The sequence below is a fragment of the Centropristis striata genome, chromosome 24 (assembly GCF_030273125.1).
Source record: "Centropristis striata isolate RG_2023a ecotype Rhode Island chromosome 24, C.striata_1.0, whole genome shotgun sequence".
NCBI classification, from domain to species: domain Eukaryota; kingdom Metazoa; phylum Chordata; class Actinopteri; order Perciformes; family Serranidae; genus Centropristis; species Centropristis striata.
Window position 1 is genome coordinate 5890973 of NC_081540.1, and position 16369 is coordinate 5907341.

The 16369-nt window shown below is 37.8% G+C and overlaps 1 protein-coding gene across 3 annotated transcripts in view; it reads right to left on the reverse strand.

The window, feature by feature from the left end:
• Nucleotides 1–16369, reverse strand: part of nbeal1 (neurobeachin-like 1) — a 65479-nt gene that overhangs the window by 25706 nt on the left and 23404 nt on the right. For 2 of the 3 annotated variants that reach the window (XM_059327739.1, XM_059327738.1), the window contains exons 8-22: nucleotides 15477–15879; nucleotides 14490–14596; nucleotides 10128–10211; nucleotides 9093–9191; nucleotides 7990–8561; nucleotides 7201–7333; nucleotides 6360–6479; nucleotides 5958–6267; nucleotides 5145–5230; nucleotides 4752–4841; nucleotides 3434–3611; nucleotides 3216–3349; nucleotides 1034–1193; nucleotides 843–945; nucleotides 336–495 (exon numbers count right to left, since the gene is read on the reverse strand). In XM_059327739.1, coding sequence (XP_059183722.1) covers nucleotides 336–495; nucleotides 843–945; nucleotides 1034–1193; nucleotides 3216–3349; nucleotides 3434–3611; nucleotides 4752–4841; nucleotides 5145–5230; nucleotides 5958–6267; nucleotides 6360–6479; nucleotides 7201–7333; nucleotides 7990–8561; nucleotides 9093–9191; nucleotides 10128–10211; nucleotides 14490–14596; nucleotides 15477–15879 — 2739 coding nt within the window. Of the gene's footprint in view, nucleotides 1–335; nucleotides 496–842; nucleotides 946–1033; nucleotides 1194–3215; nucleotides 3350–3433; nucleotides 3612–4751; nucleotides 4842–5144; nucleotides 5231–5957; nucleotides 6268–6359; nucleotides 6480–7200; nucleotides 7334–7989; nucleotides 8562–9092; nucleotides 9192–10127; nucleotides 10212–12769; nucleotides 12857–14489; nucleotides 14597–15476; nucleotides 15880–16369 lie in introns of all 3 variants that reach the window. The other variant, XM_059327737.1, reaches the window with a different exon arrangement.

Genomic DNA, 16369 nt, shown 5'->3' on the forward strand with positions numbered 1-16369 from the left:
CATTCCTTAAGGGGAAAAAATTTGATTGTTTTAATCCTGAATTTTAACACTTTAAATTGTTTTTAAAGCCATTGTTGTGATGAAACAAAAACACATTAATATTCATGCCTGTCATTTGTGCACAGCAAGATTTAAAAAATACATTTGTAAGTTTATTATAGACATAATAGAGTTTATTATAGGGGCAAAAGGTTGAACTTTTAAAATAAAAAGGTTTCACAGCCAAAATGCTAAAAAAAAAAAGTCATAAAAACAATGAGGATAATGTTTAATTTATGTCCCTGGTGATGCACAAGCCCTTAACATGTTTCGGTGTTAACCCCGCCCCCCCTCACCTGCTCCTCGTCTCCTATTGCAGCGATGTATCCCAGAATGCTGTGCATCTCCTCCTGAGACATGCCCTTACTGATGTAATACTTGATGAGGCCGCAGAGAGACGCCCGGATGGTCCGGATGTCGTCCTCGCTCAGCTCGCTCTCTTTGTTGCTGCTCCTCCTGCAGCACAGAATTCAATGTTCAGATTTATTGCTGAAATATATGCAAATTAGTGCATTTTAATGAGTTCACGCCTCAGTCGCATATCGAAACATAACATGTCAGAAAACTTGTAATGCAAAAATGAGACTGAGGGGTGAATTCACAGAAGGATTGTGCAGCTTTTGCAGCCGCTTAACGTGCAAATACGGCAAAAACAAACTTCTTAAAGCTCCTGCAAAGGATGATCTGCACCTCTAACTCCGGTTATAGTTGCACATATTTAAATGCAAACATTAGCATATTCATTTGGTGCATTCGCCTCAAACGTATCGGACAGTTTAAGCTTTGGTCTGAATGAATCTTACCCGTAATAAAGGCGTACGGTGTCCAAAAGGAACTGAACCCCATATTTTTTCCTGAACTGCTTCCTGTTGTCTTTGATGACAGTGGACATGTACTGGATGTGACCTTCATCAGGAGGAAAAGAGAAAGAAAAGAGCACAAATTAGAACTGGGGACACACAGAAAACATCACATCTATGGTGAGAGATCTCACCTATCCGCAGAGGGAAGTCTCCTTTGTTCCAGATGTTGAAGTTGAACAGCAGATGTGTGTGGAGCTGCTGCAGCAGAGCCTGGTTCTTCTCGTACGTCACCTGCTCGATCAGCAGCTGCACAGCGACCAGCACGCTGACGTCCACGTGACCTGCAGGCAGCTACACACACAAACACAACTTTAAAGATTGTACTTTAAGGTGAGACTCTACAGGCAAAATTTTTTTTTTCATGCACGGATCAATTTTGAGGTTTTGACGACATGGCTTCTTTCAGAAAAGTGGAAGAAAACATCCAAAACAAATATTTGGGTGTAAACATAACACAAAACTTGTAATTAAAATAAATCTTGCTTTAATGTAAACATTAAACTGGGGAAGCTTCATGGTGATATATACAAGTATATATATATATATAGTATGTATATATAAATCACCTGTAGAGTCTCTAGTTAACTGGAACACACTCAAAATAATTACTCAATGATAAGATCTGTTAGAGAACAAGTCCAAAGCTTTGCCTGACATCCACACCCCGCCTCACCAAACCAGATTATGAACATGATGGAATGAGGAGATACACATTAGTGGTTTATTTTTACTTTTACAGGGTGTGGTCTCTGTGACCACATCTAAGACTTGTTCTTTTTTATCCGGGTCTCTGTGGAGTCTTTTATTCTCTCAGGCAGTAAATGCTGATTCAGAAGGTATTTCCCTGATATATAAAAAAATAAATACTGAGGTGCATGCAGCGGACAAAAGATAGAAGAGAAACGTTGGAGAATAGAATGAGCATCAAGGGACAAAAGCTATTTGAGGTGAATTCATTACAATAAAAGTTTAATAGAAGCTACAATAAACCAGCTGAGACTTTTTTTGAACTATGTTCTGTATAATAAATGCTCGGGGGAGTTTTTTCCCCACAGTAATTTGCAACAACAATCATTTTAATGCATGTTATTTGTGTCACATTTAAATAAAATATGTATATGTTAGCTGCACAGTTTATTATAGGAGAAAAAATCTATAATAAGAATAAAAAAATAAATTAAAAAAAAGCCAAAATGCAGGCTGTTTGCATTTTGTCTTTAGGGGACAAAAATGTTTTAAAAAAAAAATACCATAATAATTTTATGAATGCAGCTTTTTATGCTGTATTTTTATTAACAATAATATTTTTTTATTATTATTATCATTATTTTAATTCATTTAAAATGATATTCATGTATGTTATATTATATTCATATATAATACTATTATATTATATTATATATCATATTCATATAAAGTAACTATTTTAATACATTATTTTCTGTATAATAACAACTTTGATCATCATGCATGTCATTTGTGCAGAGTCAAATATTTAGAAAAAAATATTAGTGTGTCAGATTATAGACATTTTATAGTTTATAGGACCCAAATGTTGAAAAAAATTAAAATTAAAAAATGACACCCTACCAAATAAATGAATTCACATTCATATATCATATTCTTCATACCTGCAGAATTTCTGCAAAATGTTTATGCAACTTATCACTGTAAACTTAGAATAAACATTAAGGTTTTTGAAATTAAAAAGCAGAAAATATCCCTGGTGATGACGAGCTTTAAAGATAGTTTAGTGCAAAGGGTTAAACAGGACGAGCATCAAGGGGAACGGACAGAAAAGTCAAAGACAAACAAATAAAAAATGAATAAAAGCTAAAATAAACGCAGCCAGCAGAGATTCTTAATTTCTTCTCTCACAGTCAAACTAATCCAGTTTTAACAGCAAGAAAAACTAAATTAAATGCACTCATTTGGTAGAAAAAGACCAGAAAATGCCTTTTTAAACTTCCCTTCTTGGAAACATAATAATCTGAGCGAGGGCGAAACTTTATAACCCAAAAAATGAGAAGCTGAGCTGAAATTAATTAGCGTGGCTCATGCAGGATTAGTATAATCACTGAGGGAACTGTTGCTTTGTTTTAAGGTCACACATGGCAGCGAGGCGTGGGATTTATGTTTCTGTATAAACTATCTGTTGTATCCTCAAGTATAAATTGAAAAGTCACATTTTGTAGCTTCAAAACTGTTCTCCTCTGATCTATTTTTTGCAGAGGAAAGTGATGAAAGCATGATAATAACATGCACCAAATTAAGGATTTTTTTGTGCATAAATGTGTTGATTTGTTAGTTTACCTTCTGCAGCAGAGCTCCCAGTGTGGCGACCCCGTGTGAGTGCAGCAGATTCTCCTGGTTGATTGGATGTCTCTGCAGGAAATGTTTCAGCACCAACAGGAAAGTGGCCACCAGATTCTTCTCCAGGCGTGCCTCTGCAACAAAAAAACATTTGTTTACGAATGTGTGCAGAGAAATGAGGAGATAAAAACAGTCAGACAGTGTGTGTCGGAGCAGACCTGAGGCTCTGTTGGACGGCAGGATGACCCAGTCTCCCTCCGCCGGCGTCGTCACATCAGGCGTGATGAAGTCTGATCCGGCTGCAGGATCACTGGCCTGCTGGTCGGGAGTGATCAGGGACAACTGCTCCAGCACGGGGACGAGCACCAGCAGGCCACCCACACAGTTGATCATATCCTGCAACAGCAACACATATTAAATCATGCAACGTTTGCATGTACACTACTGGTCAAAAGTTTTAGAACACCCCAATTTTTCCAGTTTTTTATTGTAATTCAAGCAGTTCAAGTCAAATGAACAGCTTGAAAGGGTACAAAGGTAAGTGGTGAACTGCCAGAGGTAAATAAAAAAAGGTAAGCTTAACCAAAACTGAAAGATAATGTACATTTCAGAATTATGCAAGTAGGCCTTTTTTCAGGGAACAAGAAATGGGTTAACAACTTAACTCTATGGAGTCTTGGGCTATTTTGTCCATTTTTGAACTCTTTTCATGTCTTTGTAAGTCATTTTGTGTCTTTTTTTAGTCATTTTGTGTCTTTTTTTTGTCATTTTGTGTCTTTTTTTAGTCCTTTAGTCCAACATAAAATGTGATTTTGAATCTTTTTTTTACTTTCAAAACACTATCATGCTCAATAAAGAATTTTAAATGTTTCAAATGTGCATTAATTTCAGAGTACACTGAGACATTAAACTGCATCATTTTCAATTAAATTCTGGAAAAGTTGGTGTGTTCTAAAACTTTTGACCAGTAGTGTATATATACCTTTAATATCGGATGCAACTTCTGCATGTTTTGCAGGATCTCAACAAAGGCAAATGGGAACAAACAAAACAAAAAAAATCCACACTTCTACATGCAAGAATTAGCAGAAAATAAAGTTTTTTTGTTGATGTTTTAAAAGTGTTAATGCATCTTTGTGCAAAGGCAAAAATTTACAGTTAAAGCCAAGAGTTTAAGCTTTCAGACAGTTTTTATTTCATATTTCTATCTGCTGCACAGGCTGAGAAATGTGATAATTCCTCATATTTTTTACGATGTTTATAGATTAAAAAAGTCTTAATGATTTTAGAGCAAAGGCAATTCTCTTCAGTTAAAGCCAAGAGTTAAAGCTTTAATATTTTTCATTCCATGTCTCTATCTGCTGCAGAAGCTGAGAAATACATTATTCAGGAAACATTCTGTGCACTTTTTCAGGTTTGGGAGGTTGTTTGAGTGAATGTTGAGGTTTTTAGAGGGTTAAATATCATATAAATCAGTGTAATTCCAGCTGTAATCCTCCTCTGAGCACAGGACAGTGACATGCATGTTCCTCCCACCTTTATGTCCCAGTTGACCACTTTGTTCCCAGTCAGGCGTCCGTGCAGCATGTTTGGGGACAGATCTAAACAGATCGGGTTCCTGCACGCCTGTGGACAAAAGGACCAGAAATAACACAAATATATGACTTAACTTGGTAGAATCATCCTCACAAAGGTCATTTTTTTTCTCTTTTGAAATTTAAAATGTTGTCTGCTTTAATGCATACAGCATGAATGGTAAAGGTTTGAGGACTTTTTCCGCTCAAATTAGTCCAAAACTAAAACCAAAAAAACTAATTTTGACATTCCTACAGAGAAACCATTGTGTCACTGTCCTAAATGGGCGGATGTGACTGTTTGTGGTGTATTTTAAAAATTTAAGAAGCAATGACTCCACAGCGGTCAAACCACCTTGGGTGAGTAATGTAGCAGCAGTTTGGTTGAAAAGTCGCCAAGTTCAGATTCCTGGGCTTTGAACGGAGAGATGCAGTTTGGACCTGCGGAGAAGAAGAGACAGAAAATATTAGTAGACTTTTATTTTCATCGATTAGATTCAGATTTCAGGCAGGTACAGGCTGCTGCACACACGGCATGCAATAAAACTTACAAATCTCCCTCAGCAGGTGGCGCTATAATCAATTTGTTTTTTGCAAAATGCGAAAAATACTAAATCTACTTTTTCCAACTCCTTCAAAGATCAGTGTCCGATCTGCACAAAAGTTTACACACAGAATCTGCAGAACGCCAAGACAAAAAGTTGTTCAAAGAATTGTTATAATCCAAAAAAATGTGTTCTGCATATTTATCAATTTTGATCAACTACGAGTTACGAACTAATTTTTCAAACTCCTCCTCGCCCAATGCAACGCAAGAATTTGTACCAAATTTGACGCCAAATGCCCTCTCAGTTGCACGTATTTACTTTTTCCTCAGTCTGATCTGCATGAAACTTTGCAGAAAGAAAGTGTTGAACCCCATGATTAAAAGTTATTAAAATAATTTTGATAATCCAAAAAATGCACAAGTTATAGAGGAAGAACTGCATGAAAACAAAAGTATTTGTCAGTGCAAAATGTGACACCACCTGCACATGAGGCTGTTAATGATTAATCTTTATTACTCGTCTCATTTTCATTCATTGCTTCACTTCTCTAACTGACAGTATTGTTCCCTACTTCCTCCCACTGCTTTTTCTTTCATTTCTGAACCTCTTCCTCGGCTTACCAACACTGCAGATGGCTTTAATGTGGTTTGGCTGCAGGGGTTCATGGAAGACCATGACGCATCCCAGCTGGCCCTGCAGAGAGGTAGGACTTCCCCACTCGCTGTCCTGGGTCCCTGCAGAGATCAGCTTAGTCACAGACTCAGGCTTCCCCCCCAGCAGGCCCCCCCAGGTCTGCGGCGACAGGATGGCGCCCAGCGAGGAGCGCGTGGTCGGCGTGGTGGCGGAGGAGAAGGGGGGGTCTGGGATCTGGGAGGGCGGGGGCGTGGTGGTCCGGTGTCCTGCTGAGCCGATGCAGCAGGAGATGAACGGCTGTAGGAGGAGCAGAGATTACACCTCTATCCTCTCCTTATAAACAGATACATTCATCACAGCTACAGAGAGACTATAGAGTCCAGGCTCACCTCGGTCATGGTGGGGTACTTGAGCGGGGCGGACAGTTTCTGCTGCCCGTCCACATAAATGTAGACCAGACTCTGTCCGAACGGCCTCTTCCCTGGTACGTGCACCACACCGATGCTGTGCTGTAAACACACATTCAGACAGAATTTAGCCCCTTTAATCCTCAGAGTTGCTCTCTTTAATCAGCCTGCAAGACATTTGGTTTAAAAAGGTGTAATCTTTTAAATATAGGGGGCCATCTATGTGGCCAGACTTCAAGATATTCTGAATTTTTAGCCAACAGAAGGCGTCAAAATCACTGAAATTCAGGGCTGAAGTGCTTGAAAAGTGGATTTTTTTATTTAATTTATCATTTTCGTTCAGCAAACCATTATTATCCATTATTTTGAGTTTAAAATATTTACAATTTTTCCATTATTTTTAGCTAACTATTTAAACTATTTATCAATAACTTTAAGCCAACTCTTTTAATACATTTTCCATAACTTTTAGAAGCTGAGGGGCGTCAAAATCACTCAAATTCAGGGCTGAAGTGCTTGAAAAGTGGATTTTTTTTTAAATTGTATTTATCATTTTCTTTCAGCAAACCATTATTATCCATTATTTTTAGTTTAAAATATTTACATATTTTTTCCATTATTTTTAGTTTAAAATATTTACAATTTTCCCATTATTTTTAGCTAACTATTTCAACTATTTATCAATAACAATAAGTTTTCCATTACTTTAAGAAGGTGAGGGGCGTCAAAATCACTCGAATTCAGGGCTGAAGTGCTTGAAAAGTGGATTTTTTAATTCCATATTTAATGGCACTTCCCGCTGATGTCATTAAAGCGGACTCACCCAGAGAGAGTCACAGAAGCAGTAGTCGGGCAGCATGACCGTGACGTATTCCTTCTTGGTGCAAACAGCGACCACCAGCACGCCGGCTGAGCTGATGAAGGCCTCGAAGCCCGTCCCTCCAGGGGTGAAAAAGCTGCACAGGATAAAATATAGGAGCATGGATCACCAGGAAACTTCCTCAGTTTGTTATTTACATTAAGACAACTTTTTTTTTTGCATTACAGGTTTTCTGAAATGTTATGTTTAGAGTTAGAGTTGTTTAGAGTAGTTTTTAGTAGTAGTAGTAGTTTTACAAATCTATAAAATATAGTCCAATATCCCTCAGGGCAGGTTGAGAGCATTTTACACGCTTTTCATTCTTCATCTGTTAATAATTTTGGCTGTGTTCATGCATTTGTCATGCATTTTGGCAAGATTGTGTATTTTTATTTGCTCTAAAATACACTGAGGACAAACAATAGTGGGTCATCTTGAATCACATCAAAGATTAGACATGACAAACTCATAACAGAAAAAAAGCCAGGTCTATAAAAATGACTCAAACCTGGCATTTAAAGGGTTTAAATATTCATATTAGATCAGATGTAGGGGAACAGATCAGTACAATAAAAGTAGAATATAATAATGTATAATATTTTTTATAGCTTGCATTTAAAGAGCGTGTTTTATGCACTAAGCAGTACGAGTGTGCATAAAATTTGAAGGGATATACAGCCAAATGTTTGTTTTGGATGTTATGGGATAAAAATAGAAGCTCGTTCTCTGTGCTCAGGACTTTTTCTGTCTCACCTGTAGAGCTGCTTCCTCTTGTCCTTGCTCAGAGGACCCAGCTGGTCCTGGTCCAGAGACAACCAGGCGAAGAAGCTGAAGGCGGAGCCGGGCCAGCGCTGCACCGTGGGAACCACGATGCCCGCCATGCTGGGCGACAGGTCGAAGTACTGCATGGCGCTCTCCAGGCCCTGCTTCCTCACCATGGCCAGCAGCGCCTTCAGGGCCGGACCCACGTAGGGGTGAGCCTGCGTGGACTCTGGAGGCCTCAGGAGCCGCAGGAGCCCCAGGAGTTCCCTGGCGCTCAGAGACTGGGACCCCAACGAGCCCACCAGCCCCAGCAGGCTCTCGGCGCAGGCTCGGTGCAGCCGCTGGTGGCGCTCCAGCCCGGCCAGCGCTCGCATCACCATGGCGGCGTTGACGCAGGTGGCGCGGGTCTGCCGGTTCAGGCAGCTGAGGCGGCGGAGCCAGTCGGCCGTGAAGAGCTGCTGCTCCGACGAGTCCAGCTCCGGGAGCCACTGGACCAGCAGCAGCAGGGGCTCCACGTTACTGATGCCCAGGAGCCCCACGGACGAGTGCTCGCCCTCCACCGCCTGGACACACAAACACACACAGTAAGAAAGGTAATAATAATAAATAATAATAATAACAATAAAGGGAATGACACAGACACAAACAGACACACTAGAGCAGGGGTCGGCAAACTTTTCCATAAAAAGAGACATTTTTGGCCAAAAACAGAAAGAAAAATCCCTCTGGAGCCGCATCTTTGAGCCTTATGATGAAAGTATTTTGCTAATTTCTCGTTGAAAATCAAGCAAATCACTCATCATGAAGCACTGGCAGTTAATGTAAACAAATCTGTCTTTTCTGTTGTAGCTATTTTGGGCAAAAATTTAGAGCTATGATGCACATTTAAGTCGACTAAAAATATATTTTTTCCTGTCTATAAGGTAAATATTTTTACAATTGGAGAATGTAAGAATCACTACAACCATGTGGATTAAATTTAAGACAAATTCCATATCTTTTTTTTTTTTTTGTCAAAGCAACAGGGAGCCACTGTCTGAGAGCCTCATGTGTCTCTGGAGCCTCAGGTTGCTGGACTAGAACCATGTTCTCACCATGTTCATCAGCTCTTTGAGGAGGTGTCGGGACGGCTGGCCCAGCGAGGTGAGAACTTCATACAGGTGATTATAACCGATCCTCTCCTTGAAAACCTCCTACAGGGACAATAAATAACAACATGTGAGCAAAGACAATGACTTCACTCAGTCATGCCAGATTAACTCATATGTATGACACCATATAGTAAAATCTTTTCATACAATAAAATTCTCAGTTTTCATGTTGGTTTGGTCAGGAATCGTCGAATATTTTGACTTGGAGAGAAGAAGAAAGTTTCAACCATCTATCAGTTTCTTTTAGCGAACAAATTCAATTACAAGTTTTCCATTATTTCTAGTGAACAATTTCAACCATTACATTATTCTTCCATTCTTTTTAGCTAAGAATTTTAACATTTTTTAAAATTATTTTCGGCTGCAAATAATAACAATTTTCCCATTATTTTTTCACTTACTATTTCAGCTATTTATCAATTACTTTAAGCTAGCTATTTTAACAATTTATCCAATTTTTTTTGTCAATTACTTCAACCATTAAAACATTCCTTTTCGATAGTTATTTTTTAAGAAGGTTTGCTTGTTGAGGGTCTGCTGGAACCAAGCAAACATGCAAGCCCTCTCCTTCAAATGTGTGTTTATTTTGTCTTATTATTCCCCCTCTTTTGATTTTGTATCAATTGGAAGATATTTTCCTGCCCTTTGTCGTGATGTAGGTGTTACAAAATTATTATTTTTTTTAGCAATTTTCGTCTTTAATCCATCAATTTTAGCTGCACTCTAATATAACTGCAATAGCTGACTTTATATTCTTTTTAATTGACACATAATTTGTATCTTTAATCTACAACTTTAACGACGGCTGTCTCAGGAGGAGAAGGTCAGTTTTCTTTACTAACTTACTCATATTTTGAGAGATTCAAACTACTTTTGCACAATAATTTTCTCTACCTGAAAAGCTTCATAATGACGCTGGAATGAGCAGCTTGTTTTGAGTTGCATGATATTTGATGCATGTATTTGTGCTGCTGTTACCTTTGCAGCTGGTGATTTGTGCATCACTGTCGTCAGGGCTTTGATGGTTGCTACGGCGAGGGAGTCGAGTCGCCCTTGAAACACCTGCAGAGAAATCGGAGCGGTGAGTCGCCAATCACTGGAAGCTTTCAGCCGTTTCAGATGATTGGATCAAAATCAAATCTCCTCTTATTCCACAAAGCACTTTGTTTCACAAGGTGACGAGCATGCAACACGATTTAAAGCCACAATCATTTATACGGTTTGAAATAATCAACGTGTTGAATGCACATGCATCACACTTGGAGGAATAAAAGGGAGACTTTAAGTTGATGAGTTTGATTCAATTATTGATGATGTTAGCACCCTGTTTGTCCCTGCAGCAGAGCCTGGACTGCAGATGTTATAATGCAGTGTTGTCTTTCTGCTCCAGGTTAAAAAAAACAAATCAACTGAAGCAGGAAGCTCTTATTCAAAAAGGAAAATTAAAAACACCCACCTCCACACACAGTCTCATTCTTTTTCCTCACACAGACAGCATGCAACCCATAAAACACAATGAAATAAACGTGTCTCCGTCCAGCTCCGTCCTCTGCTCCGGAGAGTCTGGGACCAGCTGGAGAGGGACTGTGGCGTTAAAAAATCAAAGAGTCCAGATCACCTCAAACCACTGGACTCTGTGAGAACACACACCAGGCCAACGGGACAGCATTCCAGCGGAAACCCCCAAAGTATACCGCAGAAAACCAGGACAACGGGGAGGGGAGGAAACCAAAAGGTGGTGATCAAATAAATGAGATGACAGCTTTGAAAGAGGCAGAGAGTCGCTCCACAGCAAGACGTCAGAGGGGAGATTCTGGCTTCTAATATCAGTGTTGATGTTTGTTTTTTTACTTAAATCTCTGCTGAAACTCTTTCTTTGTTTTAAATCACAGTTGAAGACTCTCCGGTTTACAGCTGCCTTTTACTAAGTGATTTCTTACTGACAATATCAACTATTTATCTATTATTTTAAGCTTAGAATTTTAACAATTTATCCATTATTTTTAGCAAACAATTTCGAATGTTACTCCACGATTTCACCAGTTTACAGCTGCCTTTAATACAATGTTTCCATTATTTTTAGTTTAAAATATTTCCTATGAATACTAACAATTTTTTCAATTATTTTTACACTTACTATTTCAACTTTTTATCAATTACTTTAAGCTAACTATTTCAACAATTTATCCAATATTTTTTAGCTAATTACTTCAACCATTAAAACATTACTTTTCACTAGGTATTTTTTAAGAAGGTTTGCTTGTTGAGGGTCTGCTGGAACACAGCAAACATGCAAGCCCTCTCCCTCAAATGTGTGTTATTCTCCCTCTTTTGATTTTGTATCAATTGGAAAATATTTTCCTGCCCTATGTCGTGATGTTTTTCACGTCTTGAGTAAAGCCCTGCATACATTATTTGCCTGTAAGAGCTATAAAGCTGCTTTGACCCACTAAACTACAGTTCTACTTGTCAACCAAAGTTTGAAACCGGACGAGCAGCTGCAGTATCAGGTTACAGCTGCAGGAGCAACAAAGACACTTTACTGTCTGTGTCTCTTTATGCTTGTTTGTCCACCTGGATTCACATTATCCAGATCAATGGAGGAATTATACCTGATAAAAGGTGGCTCTGTGGGAAGCACAAAGAGCAGAATGAAAGCTGGGATACTTCTGAGGGGAACAAGTGACCTTTCTGTGCACGAGATGATTCGGTGAAAGTTTAACCAATCAAAGGAGCGTTACTTTTTGTGCAGTTTGTCTGCTACAGATCTCTGCATTCTTGCATCCCGAACAAGCCGACATCTTGCACTTCTTATTTGTTTCAAAAAAAAGATCTACAATGACTAAATACGACGTAAAATGAACAAAAAAATACGTAAAATGACTAAAAAAGATGTCAGATTACTAAAAAAAGACAGAAAATAACAAAAAAAAAGACGTGAAATGAACAAAAAAACCTGTAAAATGACAAAGAAATACTATCCATCTCTCTATGAATTTGGATGGAACTAAAAGACTTTGACACACGAGAAAAAAAATTTTTAAATGACCCAAAAAAAAGACGTAAAATGACTTAAAAAGATTTAAATTTACTAAAAAGGACGTAAAATGACTAAAAAAATAAGTAAAATGAACAAAGAAGGATGTGAAATGACTAAAAAAAGACTTAAAATTACTTTTAAAAGAAGACGTAAAATGACTAGAAAAATACTTAAAATGACCAAATAAGACGTAAAATGAAAATCTATCTTCCTGCATACTGGGAACATGCAGACCATTATAACACATCCACTGTGTGTTAGTATATCATGAAACTAAAATCTTTGCTAAGCCACTGAAAAAAACAAGCTTTTTTTACGACAGCAAAATCCAATATTAATGTGAAACCCATCAACATCTGTTCTCTGTTGAATAAATGATGTGCGGTGCGTTGCCTGCCAGCAGCCTGACCGACTGGGAGTTTTTGTTAATTCAGCCAAGATCCAATTACAGATAATGAAGCGGGGGTCTTGCTGTGGAGCGGCCCGTGGCTCTGTGAGGGGCGTGGCAGCAGGTGGATGATGGTGATGGTGGTGATGGTGGTGGGGGTGGAGGGGGGGGTGGGGCTTTTCTCGGCGGTACCTGAGTGTCCCTCTCTCCTGTCAGTAACCTGTTGTTGGTTATATCTTTCTGGTCCTTGTCTGCCGCCGTGCACCTAGCATTAACCAGCTGACACACACAACAGGCAACGTGTCAACACAGCCAGTGGGGAAGGTCGATAAGAGAAAAGAGATAAAAATGGAGAGAAGGGAGAGTCAGAGGATGGTGTGAGGGGAGATGTTGTCAGTGGAGAGTGGGAGGTTAAAAGCCGTGACCCGGGAGGGGCGGGGTCACTGTGTGGAGGCGTGGTGGTGATCCAGCCTGGCTGTGGGGAGATAAACATGCAAGGTGGCAAAATGCTTTTTCTCACGCTGAAACGTAAAGTTCTCAACATGACCAGGTCAATAAAATCACCAAATGACATGTTAAATACCAAGAGTCATATTCAAAAGACGCCTGAAGGGGCATAACTCTGATTAATTAGTTTAGAAACTCATAAAAATAACCTTAAATTAAGATTTTCCTTTAAATCAGAGTTCATTTTACATCTTTTTTTTTAGTAATTTTAAGTCTTTTTTTTTTGGTTAATGTTAACTCATTTTCTTGTCATTTTACGTCTTTTTTGTCATTTTAAGTCATTATAAGTCTTTTTTGTTCATTTTAACTCTTTTTTGAGTCATTTAAAATCTTTCTCTAGTCATTTTACATCTTTTTTTAAGTCATTGTAAGACTTTTTTGGTCATTCTCAGTCTTTTTTGGTCATTTTAAGTGTTTTTCTAGTCATTTTACGTCATTCTTTAGTTACTTTAAGTCTTTTTATAGTCATCTTACGTCTTTTTTTTGTCATTTTAAGTCTTTTTTTGTTGATATTAAGTCTGTTATGGTCATTTTATGTCTTTTTTGGTCATTTAGCATCTTTTTTAGTCATTTTAAGTCTTTTTTGGGTCATTCTAAATCTTTTTTGGTCATTTTAAATCTTTTTTTAGTCATTGTAAGTCTTTTTTTGGTAATTCTACATCTTCTTTTAATCATTTTACATCTTCTTTTAATAATTTTACATCTTTTTTTATTCATTGTAAGTCTCCTTTTTTGTCATTTTACGTCTTTTTTTTTTTCATTTTACGTCTTTTTTAGTAATTTTAAGTCTTCTTTTGTGTTCAAAGGAAATTTTGAATAATTTGAAAACCGCTTGCCAAAAACCTTTGAAAAGTCATAGCACACTTGTCATGGCCGAGCCGGTGGATGTGATACCTTTTTAGTGTCTGTGCGACCAAAACTCCAAAAAGTATATCGTGTATAGTGTGCTCTTTTAAGCAGACTCACATATCGTGTTTATTCTGAAGAACTTCTGCAGCCTGCAGAGATCTCTTTGATGATGATCTGTAACTAATTTAATTTTAATTTCATTAAAACTGCAAACAAGCAGCCAGCTGCAGAGTTATGCAGTATTACACTGGTAAGTCTTTGTATCAAGTGAATTAAGATATTTCAGAATGAATAATATCTTAAAAGTTCACTAAACCTTAACATAAATAAAGACTGCAGTGGGGCAAACATGTCATACTGATACAAGATTACAACTTCAAACAGCCTGAGGGTCGTTTAGCATCAGATACAACTTAAGATATGATTAAGTGCAACTAATAATGAAGAAATAATGTTCAATTTGACCCAGTTCTGAGGCAGAAACAGATCAGCCACTCACAGGAATAACAGAGCTGTGTGTTCAGGTTATATTTAGATAGAAAGGCCTGTATGTTACCTTGCTGTTCTGCAGCAGTCGCGTCAGATGCTCAAAACAGTTACTGTTGAGGAAGATGGCTTGTAGAACTGGCCTGTCTGAACACAGGAACATGTCCCTGATAGTGTCTGAGAGACGGAGACGGAAAGAAAACAAGGTGAGACAAGTCACTTCAGCTTCACTTTCCTGTGTGCAAATATGATTTACGTGCAGGTGATTTTGTTTAACTTATAGATATGAACATGAGACTTCCCCAGTTTGTTATTGACATTAAGACATTTTTTTTTTGCATCACAAGTTTTTTGAGATGTTATGTTTAGATATGCAAATTAGATGTGAACTTATTAAATATGCACTAATTTGCAGGACATAAATCTTCACAGAGCAAATTTCAGAGTTATCATCTTATTTTGATGATATGTTGGATTCAAAGTTTTTTACAGAAGGAAAATGGGATATTTTTATTTATTATTTCATAAATTCAGAAAATATAGTAAAAAGCCATTAAAAATCAATTTTCATCATGCAAATGAGATATTCACTTAATATAAATATAAAATATTAACATATTTAATATTAAATATGCAATCATTTGCATATATTTCCAGGACGCAAAAAGGACATAAACTTTTTATTTTAATTTGTTGATAGATTAGATTCAAAATACTGTCAAAATCCATAAATGAAATTATGTTTTTATGAACAAAATGTTGTATAAATCCAGGTATGAATGACTGAATCTAGGCAGGAGTAAAACTGGTCAGTTTGGTGTCTGTAAGTGGAGCTGAAATTGAGATTTATGAGAGAAAAAACTAATTTTGAGACAAAATATTGAATGTAATTCAAAGGAACAAAAATATATAAAATGTAAAGGGAGAAATCTACAGGCACAAATGGATCAAATGTAGTAAAATATACTCTGAAATGTTTGTTTTGGATGTTTTCTTTCCACAATCCTGAAAGAAGAAGAAGATAAAAATAACTATAAATAACATATTTCGACCCTACCTAGCATGTTTACTTGCAGCGCCACAAAGCGGCTCTCCCAGTGTCGCCCCAGCGTCGCCACTCGGCCCTTCGCTTGCTGCTGCTGCTGCTGTTGTTGTTGCTGTTGTTGTTGTTGTTGTTGTTGTTGTTGGGAAGCAACGACGGCAGCAGGGTCCGAGTTGAGCAGCTTGAAGTAGTTTTCCAGCACTGAGGCGATTTCCACCTGCCGCTGGTCGGAGCTGGAGGCCAGGAGCCGCTGCACCACCTCCCGCAGGCAGCCCAGCGTCAGCAGAGCCTTCCGGTCCGGAGCCTCGCTGTCCCAGTCCTCGCCCTCGTCTGAGGAGCAGCTCCCCATGGAGCAGTCAGCCAGCACCCGCATCAGCACCTCCATGGTGGCTGGAGAGATGGCCAACAGAGCGTTACGCTGCCAGAAAGAGAGAGAGAAAGAGAGAGAGAAATCAATCAATCAATCAATCAGTCTATCAATCTATAAATTCGGATGGGACTAACACACTTTGACACACTTAAAATGACCAAAAAGAAACGTGAAATGACTAGAAAAAGACTTAAAATGACCAAAACAAGACGTAAAACAACCAAAGGAGGACTTAAAATGAACAAAATTACAAAATTACTAAAATAAGACATAAAATTACTAAAATAAGACATAAAATTACTAGAAAAAGATGTAAAATGACCAAAAAAGGACTTAAAATGAACAAAATGACATAAAATGACTTAAAAAAGACATACAATTACTAAAAAATATGTAAAATGAACAAAAAAGGACGTAAAAAAGAAAAAAAAAAGACATAAAATGACCAAAAAAGACGTAAAATGTCTAAAAAAAACATTAAATTAACAAAAAAAGACATAAAATGACTAGAAAAAGACATAAAATGACTAGAAAAAGA